Genomic DNA, 24,106 nt, shown 5'->3' on the forward strand with positions numbered 1-24,106 from the left:
GTCGGTGGCCGGGGGAGGGGCGGGCCGGCGCGCGCTAAGAATCGCGCCTCTACGTGGACTCTGAGCAGACGTCGCAGGCGCTGGGAGGGATCCTGTAAGCCTTCGGAGGAGGCGGCCTGAGGCCGGAGGAGGTAAACGGGCCGCCAAGGGGGACGGGGAACCGGGCTTGGGCCGGGGCGCTTCCTGTCGCGCCGTGGGAATCCTCTGCACCGCGGTCCCCGTGCTTGCGGCGGGGAGGGTTGGGGGAGGTGGGTGTGTGTGTGTGTGGGGGGGGAGAATGTGAGGCTGTCCGGGGGGTGGGGAAGGTTCGGGGGCGCAGCAGCTGCGCCCACGTGCAGCCGAGGGGTGCTTCCGGGCGTCGGCTGGGGCGTGTGCCCACGCCGGCGTCCCGGTGCCCGGTTCTGCGGCTGCCCGAGCAGGAGGAGGAGGGAGGATGGGGATGGGGCCGTGGTACCCAAGCGGCGCTGGCTCCCCGCCTCTGCCTCGTCCATTCCTCTGGGGCGGCCCTTTGCCTCAGCATGGTGCAGAAGCTGGGCAAAGTGGGAGGAGCCGGCTCCCCTCCGAGGCGCCCCCGGCCCCCTCCGGGGTGCCTCGGCCCATCCCGCAGCTGCCTTGCGGAGACCTGTTTATTCACCTTCGTCCTGGCGTCTATCCGTCAGTGACACTCCCATCCCCGGTCCCCATCCATTCTTCTGAAATATGAGGGTCCTTTGGGAACGGGGGATTCGGGAGTGGTGAGAAGCAGCCCCTGACCTCTGGGAGCTCAGGTCCAGATGGGGCAGCAACGTGGAAACAGCCTGGTAGGAGGAAGAAGATGGTTGCAGAGTAGAGCAGCGCCTGGCTTTTTGGTGCCCTGGACCACGGAGAGCCTGCACTGGCTTCTGACTTTCTTTGTACCCCCGGTATTTAGCCTGGCACATTTGTTAAGTCGTGACCCTTGTGCACCATACTGCCCGTGAGGTTTTCTTGGCAAAGATACTGCAGTGGTTTATCATTTCCTTTTCTAGTGGATTTGGGCAGAGTGACTTGCCCAAGGTCACATAGCTAGTGATGACGAATTTGAACTCAGGTCTGTCTTCCTGACTCCAGGCCCACTGCTCTATCCACTGATCCATCTAGCTGCCTCCTTCCTTCCTTCCTTTCTTCTTACAGCACCCAGTATTCTCAGGGTCTCCCATCCAAGTACTAACCAGGTAACTTGACTTTCTTAGCTTCTGTGTTCAGACAAAATCTGGGCTGGTTCAGAGTGGCATTTCCTGGCACATAGTAGGTGCTTAATAAATGCTAGTTGACTCATTGCCAAAGGAAACCCATTATATTCAAATATAGTTATATATAAAGTTATATATATATATGTTAAAAAGTTGCTAAAATAAACCAATTATGTTGAAATATAGTTATCAAATTATATATGTTAAAATGTTGACTGACAAAGAAAACCAGTTATATTGAAATCTAGTTATAAACTATACACACACACACATATCTTTAGATGTAAAAAAAGAGAAAGCACTAAGGGGAATGAAGAGGAGGCAGGAAATTACACCATGAAGTGGATGGGATTTGAATTGATTGAGTCTTAGAGGAAGTCAGGGAAACCAAGATAGAGGTGAGGGGCCAGATATCAATCCAGGAATGGGAGATAGCAAGTACAAAGGTCTGGAGGTGGGAGATGGTAGTGATCTATTGCAGAAACTGCAAGTAAGCCATGGAAAATGAGTTGTGGCATATAGGAATAGACAGGTTCTTGACTACATTTTGTTGTGGGGTGTTTTTTTTTAATCTCTTCTGGTGGTTAACATTTATCACAAAGGTTTTTCCATAACATGAAGCTTATAGTAAATGTTTTTATGAGAAGGTTGGGAGTGAAGTTCAGTGCTCTGTTTAAATTGCAGAGATAAGGTAATTTTGTTTTGAACTCCTAAAGCAGAGTTGAGAAATAGTCAACTTAGTCAAAATATTAAAAACTATTTGCTAGAAGTTAAACTGAGTGCAAATACCTTTTGTTCCAAGGAACCAGTCAGCTGCTTTAAATAGACTTGAGACTTTGTCTTCCTTTATAGAGCTAGAGCTAGGTCATTTTGTACAATGCTCTCATTTCACAGTTGAGGGGACTGAGGCCTCAAAGTGGGATGACTTGTCCAACAGCAGTAAACTGAAGGGCCAGCTCCAAGCTCAGTTTCTAAAGCTCCTTGCTTGCCACCATATCTATGTTGAACTGAGGACATTTCAGGATTTCAGTCTGTCAGAGCATAGTGTGTCATCAGAAAGAGCAATGGCTGGTGAGAGAGAGCTTCTGGCTGGGCCTTGACTTCTTTCTTTGGGTAGTGAAGCTCCCCGTGGCTCATTTTTTAATGTAATTTTCTTTTGTTCAAATAATAAAAATGTACTTTTTACCCTTCCACTTCTCCCCTTCTGAAAAAGGGAGAAAAACACAACCTTTGTCACAAATATATATAATCACACAAAACAGATGCTGGCATTGGCCAAGGCCTATTGTCTTTACCAGAAAAATGGGAATAAGAAACAGTGTAGTCTGAGTCAGTGGCTTGAAGGGTCAGCCTTGGAGCCAGGTAACCTGGTCTGATATACCTGGAAGCACTCTGTTCCACAGGCCACCAGGATGGCCAATTTCAGTTTCAATAAACAGTTGTATTTCAAATTGGTAGAGGTTGCCAGGAACTCTCTCACCAATGAAATCATGTCTTCATCCAAAAAAAAAAAAGCTGTTATAATTCCTGTCTTGCCTGGCAGGGTTATCATGAAGCTCAAATTCATTCAGCAACCACTTATTAGCTAGCTGACATGTGCAGAGAGCACCCAGTTGAGGTGAGGGGGGTGGGGGCATACAGATAGGGTGTTCTGCTCTCAGGGAGGCTTTCCTATTAGGATGGGCTTGGAACAGTAGGATGTGTTCCCATACAATCCCTGTAATGAAGAATGGAAGAGCCAAAGAGGTCTGAAGACTCCTGGATGGCATGTTTGCCTTTGTATCTTTGTGCACTAGCACAGTCTTCCTTCCTTCCTTCCTCTCTTTCTGTCTGTCTGTCTGTCTTTCTTTTGAGTCACAGAATCTTTGTGTTGAAAAGGACTTCACAAGCCATCTAGACCAGTCTGTACCTGAACAAGGAGCCCCTCTATGACATCCCCAGCAAGTGGTCTGTTCTCCTTCCCTTGGCTACTTCAAGGAGGACTACAGTGCCATACCACTCTTGGATAATCAATGTTTAATAAACTGCCTTGAGGAAAGAAAGAACTTCCATCTGAGAGTGGGAGATCAGGGATGGTTTGTGGAGAGCTGATGTATTAGAGCTGGAATTTGAAATGTGGTTAGGATTCCAAGAGATGGCGATGAGATTTGGAGGGAGGGGCTTTTTAGGTGTAAGGAATGGGGTGAGCACTGAGGAGGTGAAGGAGTACGCAGGGATTGGGAAGAACTGTTTGGCTAGAGTTTAGTGCCTGTGTAAAGGGATCAATCTGAGATTAGGCTGGAAAGATAAGGAAGTATCAACCTGGAATGGATTTGAGCTGGGCCTTGGAAGAGAATTTCATTTAAAGAGGTAGAGAGGATGTTTAAGTATAGAATATGCCAGCAACAGTAGAGAAATTGAAATTATTAAGTGTGGGGGGGTGTTCCTGTTAAGAAGGAAATTCGATATTTACAGTGAGACTAGATTATAGAGGGCTTTAAAAATTAGTCTGAGGAGTTTAAACTTGAGGCAGTAAGCAGTAAGTAGCAGTTATAGGTTCTTGAGCAGGCGAATGGCATGAAGAAAATACTGTTTTAGGAAAATTAGCCTGGCAATGTGTGTGATGTAGGATGGATTAGAGAGGGAAGTTTGGGACTAAATGACCTACTGGAATGTTATGGTTATCTGGTGGGAGATAATAAGGGCTTAAAATAGTTAAGGATAAGGTCCAACTAAAAGCCAATCTTTAATGGGAATCCTTCCTCCATTCCTCTTTTTTTTTGGTGGGGCAGTGAGGGTTAAGTGACTTGCCCAGGGTCACACAGCTAGTTAAGTGTCAAGCGTCTGAGGCAGGATTTGAACCCATTCGTCTTTATTCCAGGGTCTTCCCTCTCAATTATTTCCTATTTTATCATGTATGTTGCTTCCTCTGTGTGTGTGTGTGTGTGTGTGTGTATTTGCATGTTGTTTTCCCCATTATATTGTAAACTCCTTGAGGACAGGAACTGTGTTTTGCCTCTTTTTGTTTAATATAGTGCATGACACATAGTAGGTGCTTAATATTTATTAATTGATTTAGAATTAGAAGGGGTCTTAGAGATGTAGGCCAACTCCCTAACTTTGCAAATCAGGTAACTTGGGCCTGGAGAGGTTAAAAGATTTGCCAAATGCAAAAATGGTAGTAAAGAGAAGAACATTTTGATGCACTATATGGAATAATTAATATAAAAAATTAAGAGAAATATGAGAAGACTTGTGTGCATATGAAGAGCAAAGAAAGAAAAAAAATTAATAGTCAATATGGAAAGGCAACAAAATTCAGTGGTTGTACCACACTGTAAAAGTTAAAGAATACATTCTTTTCCTGTCTGTAAAATAACTATTTAGAGGTGGGAAGAAGAATATGAATAAGATATGTTTCCCTACTCTCAAATATCTGGGAAAAAATAAGATAGAAACCTATTTCAGACAAAAATGTGGTATCAAAAAGTACAAAGCAGTCACAGCGAGAGCCTAGAAGGAAAGATCCTGACGTGGGTGTGGAAATAGGACAGGTGACTCAGGGAAGACTTCCTGAAGTAGGTGGCATTCGATCCCATAGGATTTCAGTTGATGGAACCAGTGGGGATATGTTCCAGATGAGGGGACTGATGTGAGCTAAGAGCAGAGCAAAAGATGAATTAACTTAGAAACTAAAGTTCTCCATACTCTTGAAGATCTGTATCTCAGGCACCGAGTAAATTTTAGGCAGCAGAACCAGCTACAAGTTGGAAAAAAGCTTCAGTTTCATCACCAAGGAAGACACACAGATAGATTCTGGTTTTCCGTTCAAGCTGAGATATGGGTGGCCTTTGTTGAGTCGCCTCTTGTCTTTTGCCATGGGTCCAGGGTAGTCGATGAGAGTCTACTTCACTAACAACAAGCATGGAATTTGTTGAACTTGTCTGTGCCAGGTATTGGGCTAGGTCCTGAAGGCACAAAGATAAAAACGATATCCTGTAGAATGAATGTACTTCTGAAGTAGAGAGAAGGGGCGGAGGATGGAGGAAGAAAGCCAAAGAGGGCAGTATCAAGGAGCCTCAGCACCTGTGAAAAGCCTTTGAAACTCAGTTTATGTCTTGTCGCTCCACTGATGTGACCCAGTACAAGGGTTGGGAAGCAGGAGAAGCATCGGCTTATGTAACCTAGAGAGAAGATGCCTAAAATGCCCAGGCTGTTGTTGGTCTACTAAGTTATGGTTATGGGAAGCAGCTCTGATATGGAGGGAAAGGACAGTTACTTAAAGAATTTTTTCAGTCCATTTTGACTCATTGCTCATGCACTTTTCCCCTGTGCTTAAATCATTTAGCTCAACTGGTTAGCAAGTATGCAGTATTTTAATTAGAGAATCATACATTTTTGAACTAAGAACAGTTTGCAGCCATGTGAGCTAGGGCTTGAAAACATGCTTGTTTTGCTTCTAGGAACTAACCTTTCTCCCTCCCCCTCTAACAACAATAACAACAGCAACAACAAAACTCCTTAGCAGCAGCTAGGTACAGTCTGCCTTTCAAGGAAGGACAAACAAAAAGAAGAGAAAAGGTTATTTTTTGTTTAAAATCATAAAAGTATTTTATTATTTTCCAGTTACACGTAAAGATTGTTTTCAGCATTTGTTTTCATAAGATTTTTAGTTCCAAATTTTTCTCCTTCCCTCCCCCCTCCCCAAGACAGAAAGCAGTCTGAGGTAGGTTATATATGTAAAATCACATTAAACATATTTCTTCATTAGTCATGTTGTGAAAGAAGAATCAGAACGAAAGGGAAAAACCTTAAAAAAGGTGAAAAAACCCAGCCAAAAAGTAGAAACTATATGGTTCAATCTGCATTGAGAAGCCACAGGTTGTTTTGTTTTTTTTCTGGATGTGGAGAACATTTTCTATCATGAGTCCTTTGGAGTTGTCTTGGATCATTGGATTGCTGAGAAGAGTTAAGTCTATCACAGTTGATCATCGAACAATGTTTCTGTTACTGTGTACAATGTTCTCCTGGTTCTGCTCACTTCATCAGTCTACTTAAGCCCTTCCAGGTTTTTCTGAAATCCTCCTCCTGCTCATCGTTTCTTACAGCACAGTAGTATTCCATTATATTTATATACCACAACTTGTTCAGCCATTTCCCAATTGATTGGCATTCCCTCAATTTCCAATTCTTTGCCACCACAAAGAGAGCTATTAGAAATATTTTTGTACATGTGGGTCCTTTTCCCTTTTTTATGATCTCTTTGGGATACAGACCTAGTAGTGGTATTACTGGGTCAAATAGTCCCATAGCTGAAAAGGTTATTTTTTAAATAGGGAATTGGTGTGTAACCTCAGGTTGAAATCTTAATTAGCCTTATCAAAGATTTATTATAGAAGGATCTTAAAAAATACTCAGTAGGGGCGGCTAGATGGCACAGTGGATAAAGCACTGGCCCTGGATTCAGGAGTACCGGAGTTCAAATCCGGCCTCAGACACTTAACACTTATTAGCTGTGTGACCCTGGGCAAGTCACTTAACCCCAATTGCCTCACTAAAAAAAAAAAAAATACTCAGTAAAAGTGAAAAGGAGATCTTGTCAGGGTATATGGGGGTCATGTATGGGGTAAATAGAAGTTCCTGAAGGGACTTGGTGAAAGTCTTAGCCCCTTAGTACTAATGAAATGTCTTGTAAATGTAAGCCATGCTTTCCCAAAAAGGACAAGGTGAGAAATTATGTAAGATTCAGCAAAAATCTACTCCCATGACTGAAGGGAAAACTCTGCAGGCACTTTATATGCAGAGGAATAAAGATATAAAATTTCTGGAAATTTTAAAGCTTCAGAAAAAGTATTTTTAAAAAGTTATCTACCTTATAAGAAATTTAGGATAAAAATAAATTTGGAAGCCTTTCAAAATTCCTTTATAGATATGTTTTTGCTTCCAAAAATTATTTTCTAAATTATATTGTGAATGAGATCCTCATATTTGATATTGTTATTGTGAAGTTTATGGAAAGTAAATGTATAAAACTCAATATTCACCACTAATAATTCTTTCACTCATTATTAATGTATGTAAATAAATTTACATAGTTGTAATAAGAACATACATATTTTTTTTGTTGTGTGCTGCTTATTAATAATTTCACAGTCACATAATTCTCAAATTTTTAATAACCAGATAGTATTCTCTGCTGTCAGTACACTATAGTTTGCTTAGAGATTCATCTGTTAGGCATTTGTGTCATTTCCAGTTTTTCAGAGTAGAGTTTATTTGGAAAACAGTGACACATTTACTAATAGTATCTATTTTAAAATGCTCATGACAGTGAAGCTACAAGGAATTGAATTTATAGGAATGTACCTTTTAGTGTTAGGTCAACTTTGTCTTAAGTGGCTGTTCCATCTCTCCCAGCTGTGCCCTTCCTTCTCAGGGTCTCAGCACATTTTTGCTGACCCTTATCTCCCCATACTCATTCAGAAGTGTAAAAATAGAACAGAGGTTATCTCCTGTCCTCAGATTGTGGTCCACGAGGGTACTGGTATGTATGTGTTCTTTGTGTAGAACCATATGTACAATTGGAGAACCCCGACTTCTCTGAATGTTTGAGACTTCCTTGCTTCCCCAGACTTCAGTTTTTCCTTCCTTAACTTTTTGAAAACTGAAGTTTTGCCCTGTTTGATTCTCTCTCTCTTTTTTGTTTTGTTTTGGTTTTTTGTGGGGCAGTGAAGGTTAAGTGATTTGCCCAGGGTCACACAGATAGTAAGTGTCAAGTTTCTGAGGTCAAATTTGAGCTCAGGTCCTCCTGAATTCAGGGCCGGTGCTTTATCCACTGTGCCACCTAGCTACCCCCTGTACACCTAGATTCTCAAAAATGGTGGAAGTCATCTGTGCTGTAGGCACAGAACATCTAACTAAAGCATATTTTCCAATTCACTTTTCCCCCTTTTTTGGTTAGTTTTTCATTTTTCCCCAATTACGTGTAAAAACAATTTTTAACTTTTGTTTTTAAAACTTTGAGTTCCAAATTCTCTCCCTCCCTACCCCCATTGAGAAGGCAAGCAATTCACTATAGGCCATACATGTGTACTCATGCAAAACATTTCTATATTAGTCATGTTGCAAACGAAAATATAGACCAAAAAAAACCTCAAGAAAAATAAAATAAGAAAAGTATGCTTCAATCTGTATTCTACACCATCGGTTCTTTCTCTGGGAATGGGTAGCATTTTTCAGCTTAAGTCCTTAAGTGTTGCCTTGGATCATTGTATTGCTGAGAAAAGCTAAGTCATTCACAGCTGATCATCTTAACAGTATTGCTGTTACTTTGTGCTGTTAAGGGCTAAAATTCTAGCTAGTCTGTCTAAAATATCTAATGAGTGGTCGCCAATAAATTATAAGCTTTAGCAAGAGTTAGACTTTTAAGCATTTATTAAGGAGAATAAGAATTTGGCAAAGAGGGAGAAAGGCCTAGATTCCTATCTATTAAAGGGAGAGCACATTTCTAGCTCCGCTCTCCACCAGAGTCCAAAGGAAAGAGCGTCAGACCGAGCGCTACTCTCTTCCTTCTTCCTCCCACTACCCAACGTCACTTCCTGATGCCAAAGAAAAGACTCCTGGTCTTGCCCTCAAAGATCTTCACTTCATGGGTGGAACTCTTCTACAGTAAGTCTCCAGCAGGTGGCGTCATTCCAATCGTTACAGTGCACAGTACATTTCAATTTGCATCAGCTCAGTCTTTCCAAGTTTTTCTGGGATCATCCTCCTTATCATGTCTTATAGCACAATAGTATTCCATTGTAATCACATGCCACAATTTGTTCAGCCATTCCCCAGTTAATGGGCATCTCCCCAATTTCCAGTTGTTTGCCAACAGAAAAGAATTGCTATAAATATTTTTGTACATACAAGTCCTTTTCATTTTTATTTTTCTCTCTTTTTGGATACAGACTTAGTAGTGGTATTGCTAGATCAAAGGGTATACCCAGTTTTATATCCCTTTGGGCAGACTTCCAGATTGCTGTGCAGAATGGTTGAATATATCCAATCCACTTTTAATGATTACTGAAGATATTGTTTTCAAAGCCCTCGTGGAGCTCATTAAACACTCTCCCAGAAGATTTTATCACCTAGCACACTGTTTCTTATGTTTCTAGATTTTTAAAAGATCTCCACCTGTTTTTTTGTTTTGTTTTGTTTGTTTTGTTTTGTTTTTTGGGTTTTTTTTGCGGGGCAATAGGGGTTAAGTGACTTGCCCAAGGTCACACAGCTAGTAAGTGTCAAGTGTCTGAGGCCGGATTTGAACTCAGGTCTTCCTGAGTCCAGGGCCGGTGCTTTATCCACTGCGCCACCTAGCTGCCCCCTCCACCTGTTTTTTTAACCTTGTTTCAGTCCATACATTTATTATTAAATGCTTCTATAGCAAGGCAGTATGCCAGCACTGGGAATAAAAAAATGAACATCTCTTGCCTTCAAGGAATTTACTGTCTTCTGAGAGACCCCTGACCTGTACATATAGAAGTGTAAATGGGAGTGTAAGAGAATAAACAAAGTGGCCTGAGAAAGCTTGATCAGGGCAAGAAGTCATTCAGTGGAATTGGAATTGGTGAGAAGAGATGGGGCAGGAAGTTGTAGCAGATAGACAGGGACTAAAACTGAGTCTCTCTGGGTCCCCAAGAAATTCATTATTAATAATTATTTTCTCGCATTTGTTATGGGGAAAATGACATTGGAGAAGGGTTTTTTTGGTTTTGTTTTTGTAATGATGCATTTTGTGCATGTCAACAAGCATTTATCAAAATGCCTACAGTGTGTCGGGCATTGTCCTTGGCTGTGAAGGCAGAAACTTAAACTCTCCCTGCCTTTAAGGAGCTTAGACTCTACTGAGTCATCTCCAGCATGATCACAGGATGGGGGAACTTCCCAGACTTTATTTTTTCCCCAATGAAATGTAAAAGCAATTTTTAACATTCCTTTTAAAAACGTCTTGAGTTCAAATTCTCTCCCTCCCACCCTTTGGCTCTCTGAGATGGTAAGCAGTCTGATAAAGGTTATACATGTGCAGTTACAGAAAACATTTCCATATAAGTCATAAGGAAGGAAATGCACACTTCCATCTACATTCCAGATTCCCCTAGTTCTTTCCCAATTCTTTGCCACCATAAAAAGAGCTGCTATAAATACCTTTGTACAAATAGGTTGTTTCCCCTTATACCCTTTTTAAAAAATCTCTTTGGGATACAGACCTAGTAGTGGATCAAAGGGAATAGGCATGGAGTGGTAGCTCAGAGTTGTTTTAATGTATATTTCTCTAATCGATGGTGATTTAGAGTATTTTTTTTCATATGGTTATAGATAGCTTTCATTTATTCATCTAAAAACTGTCTGTTTCTATCCTTTGGCCACTTGTCAGTTGGATGATGGTTTATATTCTTATAAATTTGATTCCGTCCTCTATATATTTAAGAAATAAGGCCTTTATCAGAGATATTTGCTAAAAATTTTCCACCCAGTTTTCTGTTTTCCTTCTTTATAATTTTGGTTGCATTGGTTTTGTTTGTGCAAAACCTTTTAAATTTAATATAATCAAAATTATCCATTTTATATTTCATAAACAATCTGGAGAGTTTTTGAGCCCATTTCTGGTACAGACTGTTTGTTGTCTGAGCACCAACCTGGCTAAGTGAGGAGAGCTTTATCCCCATTAAGTTAGCTGTTTAAGTGATAAATGTTTTGACCACAGTGCACATGGCCCTCAGTCTTGCCTATCCCTTTCACTTATGCAGTGAGAAGAGTGGAGTGTTAGCTATGGGGGGCAGGGCATGCCAAGAGCCACAATTTGCAGACAGGCTGAAAACTGTTGCTATTCTATGGGTCTTTTGTCCAGTGAATGAGTGTTCTTGGAGAAATTCAACCCCATGGATATTGACATTCTCTTTATAAAAGAAGCCAGAAGACATAAAGAAGTTGCAGAAGACATAAATAAGGGTAGCTCACAGAAATGTGTTTTTTCATTTTCCCAACATCAATAAGAAGTACATTTTCAATATTCTTGGTTATCTTGTTTTGCCTGGTTCATGACAGCAAAAGCCAAATAAATCAAAAAGAAGACAATTGGAGGAGTACATGTACCTAGATCTATCACAGAACATGAGTTAGTAGAGAAAGATCCCTTTAACCAAGTCAGCATGTGCCTTTCTGTGCTTGGCGGTTTTGATGTAAAGGTGAAGGGAAGATGGTACTCAAAATGTCAGTGACGTTGGGGATCAAGAATTGAAAGGCCATCCAAAAGCCTAGAGCCTACATACCAATGAATATGCTCTTGATAGTCAGTTGTATGACTTTATCATGGCAAGCACAAATATGGCCAAAAATGAAATTGATTGTGTCATCCTAGATGTAAGATGTTAATATTATGGTGAATCACCTCAGAATCAGGAGGCTCTATTCAGTCAGATCATTAACTAGGTTGGGCGAATGACACGACCAATACCAGATTAGAAGACAGAATAAAAGTGAGAAGAGACTGGTTATGACACCTTCACCCTAGCATGTTTAATCAACTGCTGACGCAGAAAAGAAAATAATGCTTCCTAAGGAAGTTTAACAGATAAAAAAAACAGTCACCATTGTAAGGAGGTAGATGGAGCCAAGAATCCACCTCAGTGAGCAGTTTATCTTTTTGCCAAATGGAACCACTTGACATCCAAGGGCAACACAGACTGAAGAGTGCAAGGTCATGTGTAAAACCTTATGGAGCAGCAAGAGGACTCATCTTCTGTCATACTGAAAAGCCTTTAAAGGGAAAATTACCTGGTGGAAAGTTTGGTGTGAGATTCAGCCAGACGAGGACCAAACATTTGTAAGTGTAGGTAGAAGGACACCAATTATATGTGAAAGAGTTGGGTATTTTTATGGCTATCTATATTCTTTTCATTGATGGTAGTGGAATGGTAAATACCATCTTAATACCCAGTATTTGATGTATGAAAATGACAATGACACTGTCTTCTGTCTGCTTATATTTGGAGGCTCTTTAGATTTTCCTATCTTTACATTCTCCTTTTCTCCATCTGTCCATCTTTCTTGTTGCTGCCATGCTAGTCTTCTTGTATATCACCAAATGGTGGTGTTACTCCTCTAATTAAAAATCTTCCCTATTAGTGATAGAGTAAAATTAAAATTCCATTGTCTAGTATTCAAAACCCTTTATAGTTGGGTGCCACCAAAAGGCCCTAGCCTTTTCTTCTGCTTCCTGTCCTCTGGATACTCGATGCTGTAGCCACACTATATACTGTCTTTTATATACACCCCAACACTTTCACCCTTCTCATCCCCATGGTATTCCTCTTCCTGCTTAGTGAATTCCTGCCCATCCTTGATTTTTTTATTTTTATGATTGCCTACAATTTCTTTTTAGTCTTATTTTTATTGATATCTTTTGTCATGATATCACTGTCATGCTTCAGGTTTGGGCTGAACTGGATAACCTCTCAGTTCTACTTTTATGATTTCATCATTCTTTAACCTGAATTTGCCTATTGGGGTGGGATCCAGAAGTGAGGTATAGGTGTATAAATATCTGATTCATTCTTACTCATCTCTAACACCTCAAGTACTGATCTCTGGTATGGCGGGGAGTGAAGCAGCAGGATGAGATGCTTGTCCCATTAAGAGGCTTAGGAGGAGGCAACAACCTATAACAAACTTTTGTTTTTCATTTTCTTTGTCTAAAAGAAATAGAATCTGCAGATAACTTTGATCAGTCCAAGCCTCTCAGAATGTTGAGTCACATCATTAGCAGCTCTGGCTTTCGGCCCTTCAGTCATTGTCGCCTCTCCTGGATCCAGTCCACAGCTGTCTCCAGACCACGTATGTATCTTAACCTCAGAGTCAGGTGAGGGATTCAGGGAAAGAGGGACTGAAGAAGTGGGGCTGGTGGGGGAATGCAGAGGAAAGGAGAATCTGTCACCTTTGAATGTGACTTCTAAAGACCTTCTCCCTTCTCTATTTCTGTTCCTTTTCTTCATTTCTGATGGACTCCCTGTCAGATTTCCCACAAGAGCTTCTCCACACTCCTTTCTCTAACACTTCTCTCATCCCTAAGGCTCTGTTTTGGGCCTTCTATGAGTGGATGACCTGCCTTCTACTTCACTGAGAAGACTGAAGTTATCCCCAGCAGGGCTTCTTAAACTTTTTCCACTCACGACCCCTTTTCTCCTGAGATATTTTTATGCAACCCCGGTATATAGGTATATAAAATAGGTATGCATAATTTTTACTACTGTCAAATGTTTTGTGACCCCCACATTCAGTTTCCTTACAGTTTAAGAATCTTTGATCTAAAGGGCCACAGAATTTTATTCAAATTGGAAGGGACTCTACCAACCACATAGTTCAAACCCACACCACAAAAAGAATTCCCACTACAACTTACCTGATAAACAGTCATTTTGCCTTTTCTTTGGATCTCTTCAGTGAAGGAGATGCTCTCTCTCTTGAGTCAGCCTAGTCTACCTATGGACAGCACTAATAGTTAGGAAATTTTCCTTTATCTCAACCATGAATTCACCCTTTTCTGACTTTCAACAATTGGTCCTGGTTTTTCCCTCCTGCAGCCAAACAGAACAAGATTAATCCATATTCCATATGACAGCCTTCAGATGCCTGACCACAGATATGGTGTCTCTTCTAAATATCTCTAGTTTCTTCATGCCCCGCCCTGATACGGTATAGACTGAAAGTCCTTCACTGTCCTCATTGCCCTTCTGATGCTGGCTTATCAATGGGCGTCCTGAACTCTACTATTCAGAACAGAGCCCAGTATTCTAGCTATTCTTTTGTTTTTTTTTTTGTGGGGCAATGGGGGTTAAGTGACTTGCCCAGGGTCACACAGCTAGTAAGTGTTAAGTGTCTGAGGCCAGATTTGAACTCAGGTCCTCCTGACTCCAGGGCCGGTGCTCTATTCACTGCGCCACCTAGCTGCCCCAATTCCAGCTATTCTTGAGAACACTGATGGCAAGTGTAGTGAGACTAAAAGTCCCTCCTCTCCAGAAGCCGCCATGTGATCTTCATGAAACCCAGGGTTTAATTTGTCTCTTAGCTGTCATAGCTCCCTTTGGATTCATCGAATGACATAATTTGAGTTGGAAGGTGCCTCTGTGGCCATCTAGGCAAACTCACAGCCTAAAGGAGTCTCCCTGTGACGTACACAACAAGTGATCATCCGCCCTGTGCTTGGAGACCTCAGATAAGGGAACCCACTACCTTTTGCGGGGTGGGGGAGGTTGGACTAGGAGACTTCTGACTTTTTCAGTGGTCCTAATTGTTAGGACGTTTTTCCTGATGTCGAGCCCGCATTTGCTCTGCAGTGCTTACCGATTGCTCTGGCTTCTGCTCTCTGCAATGGAAGCCCTATTAGGCCAGTCCTTCAGACTCTTAGGTATGTATCTTGCCCTTAGTATCAAATACTGAGGTATCATATCCCCCCCCGAATCTTCTCTTTTGGCTAAAGATGCCTCGTTCCTGTGATACAGACTCAGGCCATGGTGGGGAAAGAACCAGGAGCAATAGCTAACATGAGTTCATAAGAACTAGGCAAAGGGGCGGCTAGGTGGCGCAGTGGATAAAGCACCGGCCCTGGATTCAGGAGTTCCTGAGTTCAAATCCGGCCTCAGACACTTGACACTTACCTTGGGCAAGTCACTTAACCCCCATTGCCCCGAAAAACAAACAAACAAACAAACAAAAAAAAGAACTAGGCAAGTTTAACATGAACCAGGGAGTTCACCAAAATGCCTAGATTTGTTTTTCTAATACAAACTGCCTCCACCATCTATCATGAACTCATTTATTTCCCATACTACATTTGTAAAACCCCGCTGCGTTTTCTCCCATCCTTTCTTGTTTGCTGTACTCTCAGAGGATAAGATTGTCCTTTCTTGAGAAAGCTAACCTCTTCACGGGAGTCTTTTTATTTTATCCCCTCCTGTTTCCTTTGGGAGCTTACTCTATCAATCATTTTCTTTTCCACTGTCATCTTTAGTCCCTTTTTATGGGCAAACAGGCTAATCATCTGTACTTCCTTTATCCTTCTCCTTAAAAAATTCCTTCCCTTGCCCCTGCCATCTCTTCAAGCTATTGTATATCTCTTCTCCCTTTTTTGCTGAATAGTTTATATTCATTAACCCTTACAAAGCTTTATAATTTGACATCCTTCCTACCACTCTCATCACTGACCTCTTAAATGCTAAATCTAATGACCTTTTCTTAGTCTTTATCCCTCTTGACCTTTTATCAGTATCAACCCTGTTGACCAGCCCTTCATCTTGGATGCTTTCTCCTGGTTTGGCTTCTATGATACTGCTTTCTTCTTGTTTTCCTCATTTCCTTACTTCTTCACCCTAATTAATGATTCATTATCTTCTTTCTGTCTCCCTATGGGTGAGTGTCCAGAAGTTCTGTTCTAAGTTCTTTTCTTTCTCTGCAGTTTCTCCCTTAGTGATCTTATTTACTCCCAGTAGATTCAGTTATTACCTCATGCATATGATTCCCCAAAGCTATATTTCTTTTTTTGTGTCATTTGTTTTTTTCTCAATTACATGTAAAAAAAAATTAACATGTGTTTTTAAAAATTTTGAGTTCTGAATTCTCTCCCTCCCCGCTCCTTGGGAAGGCAGACAATTTGATATAGTGTGAAGTCGTGCAAAACATATTTCCATATTGGCCATGTTGCAAAAGAAAACAGACCAGGGGGCAGCTAGGTGGTGCAGTGGATAAAGTACTGGCCCTGGATTCAGGAGGACTTGAGTTCAAATCCGTCCTCAGACACTTGACACTTACTAGCTATGTGACCCTGGGCAAGTCACTTAACCCTTATTGCCCCACCAAAAAAAAAAAAATTAAAAGAAAACAGACCAGAAAAACAAACAAGAAACCAAGAAAAATAAAGTAACAAAAAACCCCACAAAACTATTATTTAATCTGCATTCAGACTCCCTCAGTTCTTTCTCTGGAGATAGATAGCATTTTTCATTATAAGTTCTTTGGAATTGTCTTGGATCATTGTATTGCTCAGAATAGCTCAGTCATTTGTAATTGATCTTTGTGTAATATTGCTGTTACTGTGTACAACAATCTCCTGGCTCTGTTTACTTCACCTTGAATCAGTTCATATAAGTCTTCCTGGGTTTTTCTGAAATCATCCTGCTTGTCATTTCTTATAGCATAATAATATTCCATAAAATCATTGTAACTATTCAGCCAATCCCCTTAAAATTATATTTCTACCCATAATCTTTTTCATACATTCCAATCCTACATTTCCAACTAAATGCTAGACATAACCAACCTGGATAGCCTACTGGCACCTCCAACTCAAAATGTCCATAACTGAGCTTCCAACTTCCCTATTTCTTTTGCTCATTCATTCTTTTAGTCATATAAGCTTGAAAACTTTGTCGTCTCTGACCTTCCATTATTGCTAATATCTAAACTGTTAAGTCCTGGAAATTCTTTCCATAGAACATCTCTTAAACCTGTCCCCTAATTTTGATTTGTGCTACCACCACTCTAGTTTAAGGCCTTCATGACCTCTTGCCTGAACTATTGTAAGAGTTTTCTAATTGGCCTGCTTTCTTCCATTCTCAATCCTTTCCAGTCTATCCTTTTCACAGCTGCCAAAATAATCTTCCAAAATCACTGATTCCCTTTTTTTTTTTTGGAGGGGGGATGGGGCAATGAAGGTTAAGTGACTTGCCCAGGGTCACACAGCTAATGTCAAATGTCTGAGGCTGGATTTGAACTCATGTCCTCCTAAATCCAGGGCCGGTGCTTTATCTACTGCACCACCTAGCTGCCCTCACCCCCCTGATTCCCTTTTATCTTTAGGATACAATTCAATTATTTTAGCCTGGGAACCAAAGCCTACCTCTATAGCTTTATTTCACATTACTTTTCTTCATACACTCTATACTTTAGCCAAACTAACTACTGGCATTTGCTTCAGCTCAACATGGTATATCTCCTGCCTCTGTACATTGTGTCAGCTGTCATCTTGTACCTAGAACTACCTTCTCATAATCTATCAAAATTCCCTCCTTCAAAGCTCATCTTATGTACTGTTTCTTCTGTGAAGCAAGCCTTCCCTGATGGTCCTCCCCTTCTATCCCTAGTTAAAAGTGTAATTTTCCTCCTCAGATTTTCCTAGAGCACTGTCTGGAACTCTCCTTGGCTCCACTATATTTATCTTATATTCTGCTTACCTGTCTGTTATTTCTTTCCTAGTAGAATGTGTGCTTCTTAACCATGTCATTTTTCATCTTTATACATGTACCTTTCACCTAATGGTATCTTGTTCATAGGCTCTCAGTAAATATTTATGGAGTCCATTTGGGGGTGGGGGTCTGGAAAAAAAATCTAATAGATTTTTTTTGGCAGGGCAATGAGGGTTAAGTGACATGCCCAGGGTCACACAGCTAGTGTCATGTGTCTGAGTCTGGATTTGAACTCAGGTCTTCCTGGATCCAGGGCCAGTGCTTTCTCCACTGTGCCACCTAGCTGCCCCCTCAAAATCTAGTGGATTTAATTATAATCTATTAAGTTTGTAAAAAATGTTTTTAGAAAGATTTTACTTTTGGTTAATTTTTTGCTCTCTATTTTCATTACTTTTTTGTTTAATAAATTATAAATCATTATTCTTTAAGCATAAATCTGACCTTAAATGAATGCTCCTCTAAGGTTTTATAAGCTTACTCATTGACTTGCTAGTCAGGAGTCAAGAAAGACTTTTTAAAAAATCACAAAAGCAAGTGGAAGAGATGGTGATTTCTCTAGCATTCCTTATCCCAAACAAAACTTTCTGATGTTTTTTAAAAGTTGACAGCATATCTCCTACAGCTCTTTTTTTTTTTTTTTTTTTTAGTGAGGCAATTGGGTTTAAGTGACTTGCCCAGGGTCACACAGCTAGTAAGTGTTAAGTGTCTGAGGCCGGATTTGAACTCAGGTACTCCTGACTCCAAGGCCGGTGCTCTATCCACTGCGCCACCTAGCCGCCCCTCCTACAGCTCTTAATATTAATAGCAATGTAGATAATATTAATAGAATTAGGAATTTTTGTATCATGTTGTTCAGCCTTTAGCCTTTATTTTCTCTGTAGCATTCAACTTCCAAGTAAGACTTCACTGTCAGGAATCACATGACTCTGTGAAAGCCTGTTCTATTTCTGAGTAGACTTGATGGTTAGGAACGTTAGCTGTCCAATGACTTATATTCAGATCATCAATAGGAAATGTTTTCTGAGTTTTAAGAATGCTTCACCTTAACAATTTGGTTGCACAGTAGTCATTGATAATCCATTGAAAAGTAAAGGGAAGGATCAGAGTCCACCCAAGCCACTTTTCCGTTCAGAAGCCTTCCATTCCCACCTCTTCCATGTCCTGATTTTCATGGTTTAAGCTCTGAATTTAGGGTCCATGAGTCACTGTGACAGGGAAGAAAGTTTTCTTAATTCAACAAATAATTATCTAATGTACACTACACAGATGTGGGGAATCCAAAGATGAATAAGATTGGGTCCCTGTTCTGAGTTGTTCTGTGTGCTGTACGTTTTTATATTGAATTTATGCTCCCAGAAGCTTGAACTCGTTCTTGTTAATAATGCTCAATCATTGTGGCAGCTCAGTGCCATCAATCGACCACAATAACAAAATTGTTTGAATAGTGACATTGCATTGTAGGGTGCAGGCCACCATTTTTTAGCAGCAGGAGGTGGCTTTTATTTGGCTTGTGTTTTGTTAGGATTTTTTGTTTGTTAAAGGCATTATTTTCCCTTTTTCTCCAGATTGTCTCATCCAGCGACCAACCTACAGACTTAAATTTTCTCGTTCTTGGAGCAACATTCCCTTCATCACAGTACCCCTCATTCGTACGCATGGCAAGCCCTTTGCCCACCGGAGCGAACTAAAGCATGCCAAGAGGATTGTGGTAAAACTTGGAAGTGCCGTGGTGACACGAGGGGATGAGTGTGGTCTGGCACTGGGGCGGCTGGCATCTATTGTTGAGCAGGTGATTACCAACAACACCCCCAAAATCTTGGAAATTTTGTGTCCTTGCTGACTTTACCATGTTCCTGTTGTCAGTGTTAAGATGAAGAAGACCAACTGAAAAAAACTTCATAATTCACATCTGAGTGAGCAAATCTAGATGATCCTTTCATCAGTGTATACCGCAGTGATCAAATATGAAATGGGGGGAGAGGCAATGTGAGCAACATTATAGGGCACCAACAGCCAAATGGGTGTCAGAGTGATGGCATTCTACCCACTCAATTCCTTTCCTGTTTTGCTTCCTCAGAGATAAGCACTGTATGTAAATACAAGGTACATTTATGTAGCTGTTTGGTTTTTTTAAATTACATGATACACATATGGGCCTTCCCTAATTTTACCTAAGTCTTCAAGAAGCTATTTTCATGAGGCTCTTGTTTTGGGGGACAATCTCTAAGGTGAAATTGGTACACAAGATTGTTCTTTTGTTCTTCGATTTTTCACAAAATAATTGTTGGTCTATTCTTAGTTTGCTCTCAAGGTCCTTGTTGACACAGTACCTCCTTTGTACTTCATTGACATCCTCGCCATCTCATGAAACTGCATCTTCAAGTTTCTGAATCTTACCTGACCCTAATCTTCTATTCCTTCACATTTCCCAGCTTCCTTCCCTGCATTAAACCTATGCTTTGTTGTCAGGATGACTTCTGGTCCCTTGATGTTACCTTATCCCTGTCTGTCCCTCCCTCCTAGGACCTTCTGCAATCCTAGTCGTCTTCTCTCCATTTCTGGGGGGCATCCTACAATTCTCCTCTTCTCTTATTCTCAGTGTAGAGAGAGTCTCAAAATGCAGCTGATTTCACCCCCTAGCCATGTGTGGTATATAACCTCCCCTGAGCCCTCAGGGCTATTCCTTTTCCTATGTTTTTATTGAATCCCTGTCGTCTTCTCCACAGCAGCTATTCTCAAACATTTTTCTTTTCTCCTCTAGCCTACTGCTGTACTTCCTTGTCTTCTTCCTGAACCCTTAAACTGTACGTTCCCTAAAGTTCTATTCCCTAGAGTCCCTCTTTTCTTCTCTGTCTGTCATTTTCCCTCACATAACTTCATTCATTTACTCATTTCAACTACCACCTCTCTAAATCTCCAGACCAGAGCCATCTTCTGAGTCCAGGATCCTTACATGTCCCACTTGTATCTCAAGCAACATGTCTTAAAACAAGCTTATTGTCCTTTCTTCAAGACCTGCTCCTTTTTTTTTTTAAATAGTAAGTATTTTTATTTATAGTTTTGAGTTCCAAATTTTATCCCTCCTTCCCTTCCCTCCCTTCTCCCCTCCCTGAAGTGGTAAGCAATCAGATATTGATTATACATGTGCAGTTATGTAAAACATTACCACATTAGTTATTTTGTACAAGAAAACTTGAATAAAAAATGAAAGAAAGTGAAAAATAGCATGCTTCAGTCTGTTCAGTCAGTGTCAGTTCTTTGGAGGTAGATAGTATGTTTCATCAGTAGTCCTTTGGGACTGTCTCAGATCATTGTATTGCTGAGAATAATTAAGTCATTCACAATTCTTCCTCAAAAAATATTGCTGTCTCTGTGCACACTGTTCTCTTGGTTCTGCTCACTTGACTATACATCAGTTCATACAAGTCTTTCCAGGCCTTTCTGAAATCATCCTGCTTGTCATTTCTTATAGTGCAATAGTATTCCATCACCATCATATATCACAGCTTGTTTAGCCATTCCCCAATTGTTGGGCATTTCTTTGATTTCCAATTCTTAGCCACCACAAAAAGAGCTGCTGTAAATATTTTTGTACAAATAGGTCTTTTTTCTCTTTGGGGGGATGTCTTAGCAGCAGTATCAAAAGGTATGCATGGTTCTATAGCCCTTTGGGCATACTTCCAAATCTACTTCTCTTGACTAAACTCTTCCTGTCATTGGTAACACCATTTCTCCAGTCTCCTGTGTTCAAAACTTTGGTATCATCTATGACTCTCCTTTACTGCCACGGTATCTCTCATGTCAATGCTGTCTTCTTATTCCTACTGCTACCACCTTAGTGTAGGCCTTTGTTGTTGCCACACTGGACTATTTCAGTAGCTTAAAAATGTTTTATTGAAACCTTTTAAACATTGATATCATTACCAATAATACTCTTCCTCTACCCCTCTCTCCAATAATAGAACCTTGCCTTGTAACAAACAAGTGTAGTTAAGCCAAACCAATACATTGGTCATGTCTGACCTTTGAGTAGAGAGGAGAGAAGGTATATTTTGCTCTCAGTTCTCTTACATCAGGATCGATTATTGTTTTAATCAGACTTGTGATGTTTTTTAGCATTTTATAGTATCGTGGTTATTGTATAAATTATCTTCTTGGTTCTGTTTATTCTTTTAAAATTTAATTTTTTCAGTTAACAAACGGTTTTGCTTGGTTTTGGATCAGTTGATGTAAATTGTCTAAAGTTTCTCAGAATTCTCCCTTTTTGTTATTTCTCTGTTTGCAATATCCCATTGCATTTATTTACCACACTGTTTCAGGCATTACTCAATTGATGTATACCCACTTTTCTGTTCTTTCATTCCTTCCCTTCCTCCTTTCCTCTCTCCATCCTCTCTTCCTTTCCATAAAAAGTACTTCTATAGGTATTTTCGTATATGGGGCACTTGTACTTACATCTTTGACTTTGGGTATATGCCCTTAGTGGTCTTACTGGGACAAAGAATATGTGTAGTTATTGACTTCCGGAATAGTAGGCTCAATGCTTAGTTCTACCAACAGTTTATTAATGTGCCTATATTCCTATACCTTCTCCAATATTTACCATTTTCTTCTTTTGTCATTTTTACCAATTTTATGATGTGTGGCGAAATTTGTGGGTTTTTTAATTTGCATTTTTTAAACTAATGATTTGGAACATTCTTTCATATGGTTGTTGGTAGCTTCTATTTCTTTCTTTGAGATCTACCTGTTTGTGTCTTTTGGCCATCTGCCAATTGAGCAATGGTCTTTGTTTTATATCTTTGTATCTTCTCTCTATATTTCTTGGATATTAGCTATCAGAGCTATTGGATATGAAAATTCTTTCCCCTCCATTAATAGCATCATTTATTATTCCAGCTACATTGATTTTGTTGATACAGAAACTTAAATTTTATATAAGGGTTTCCTCTTTATAGCAACTAATCACAATTTGTCATCTTTGGTTTGTATTCGGTACCAATTAGGTATGCTTTCAGTTATTAAGGGTATACTATATCCCTGTACACTTGGTTCAGCCTAATTTCATTTCTCTCCCCAGACTTTATTGCTCCTTTCTGTCAGTATCTGATTTACTGACTGCTCAATTTACAAACTCCAAAGGCCTTTCTCCTTTTCTCTGAGTAGCACGTTAGAATGAATAAACTTGACATATGATTGTGTGGTGTCTCACCATTCTCAAATCACCTTTCTCATCTCTGCAGGCATCCTTGGCATGTCACTTTAGGTTTTTCAGTTTTCATATGCTGTACAATTCTAAAAATGTTCCCTTTGAAACTTTCTAGCAGTGTAATTCTTTTTTCTTCCTACTTCAAGTAGATGCCATCAGGTGACCATCATGTTTCTGACTCAGATATACCATGTTTCTTTCCTAGGGGAAAGATCCTTTCTTGAGAGAAGTCTTAATCTAGGCCAAGGAGAGAATCTACATCTTTGTGTTAAAAATTGTTTTCTTTTATAATAACCTCTGTTCCTTGTTTAAAAATTGCATGGCTTCTTGATAGGTCTCCCTACCTCCAAAGCGTTTTTTGTGTTGCCAGACCTTATCTTTATGCATTGATCTGGTCAAGTTAACTTCTCAAAGCTCTTCAGTAGTTTCTACTTCACTAAAATTAAGACTTCCTCTGAGGGTGATGCTGGGCTAAGTCTTAGGCACTGGCCTAGAGATTGGAAAGTGGCACATTTTCCCTCAAAGAATTTCATTTCTATTAGGGTTTATGATGTGTGCAGAGTCCAGTTTGGAATGAGGAACCTTCAGGCTCCTCTTTTTGTCACTTAGGGCTGTCCACAATCAGGTATCATCTCACACTGCTCACCTTCAGGCATTCTGTGACCTTATCTAATTGGACTGCTCCCTGCCCTGCCCTTTCCGTTCTCCCCACCATGTCTTTGCACATGCATTCCTTCTTTCTAGGTTGCTACCCTACCTCCTTGCCCATCCATTCAATCTCAGATGATGCCTCCTTTTTAAATTCCTCTGCGTTTCCTCTCTGCTTAGACTTAACCCACTTCTCACATTCACTTGGCATCCATTTATCTTATCTTATGAATATTCGTATATGTGTCATATCTTCTGCAGACTGGGAGCAGCAACTGCATTTTGTTTAAGCTTTGTGTTTCACCCATCATCTGCACACACTTCATGCACATAGTAAATGTTTAGAGTTCAGAGTAGGGACTAGACCTGCAACTTCACTGGTAGAGGGAATTCCCAGGCGAGGAAACGCTTTCCACCAGCACAGGTCAATACCTTCCCTTTGAGTCTTAGAGATGCGCTTAGAGCACAGAGGAGTTCAATCACATGCCCAGGGTCACACAGCCAATCTGTGTCACAGAGCTTCTTGTTTGTGAAGCCGCTCTCTGGCTACCACACTAGCCTACCTCTTTGTTGGATTCAGTTCTATAAGTATTGATAGAATTCTTAGGCTCTTAGCTCTGTGCTGGCAACTTGGTGTGTATAGGTGTCTGGGGGGCAGTGAACAAGTAGATAAATGGAGCCTGGTCCCTGCCTTGACAGAGGGCAGAGTGCCATTGGAAAGAGCTCCCCAATAGGGGGCTTTAAGGTTTATAATTTGCCTTCAGAGAAGTTTTCTTGCATCC

At 40.5% G+C, this 24,106-nt stretch overlaps 1 protein-coding gene across 6 annotated transcripts in view; it reads left to right on the forward strand.

Moving 5' to 3' along the window:
* Window positions 1-24,106, forward strand: part of ALDH18A1 (aldehyde dehydrogenase 18 family member A1) — a 62,751-nt gene continuing 38,645 nt past the window's right edge. For 5 of the 6 annotated variants that reach the window (XM_043989489.1, XM_043989490.1, XM_043989491.1 and 2 more), the window contains exons 1-3: window positions 1-131; window positions 12,930-13,064; window positions 19,033-19,256. In XM_043989489.1, the coding sequence (XP_043845424.1) occupies window positions 12,974-13,064; window positions 19,033-19,256 (315 nt within the window). In that variant the 5' untranslated portion in view covers window positions 1-131; window positions 12,930-12,973. The remainder of the gene's footprint in view (window positions 132-12,929; window positions 13,065-19,032; window positions 19,257-24,106) is intronic. The other variant, XM_043989493.1, reaches the window with a different exon arrangement.

This window comes from Dromiciops gliroides, chromosome 2, assembly GCF_019393635.1.
Source record: "Dromiciops gliroides isolate mDroGli1 chromosome 2, mDroGli1.pri, whole genome shotgun sequence".
Taxonomy (NCBI): Eukaryota; Metazoa; Chordata; class Mammalia; order Microbiotheria; family Microbiotheriidae; genus Dromiciops; species Dromiciops gliroides.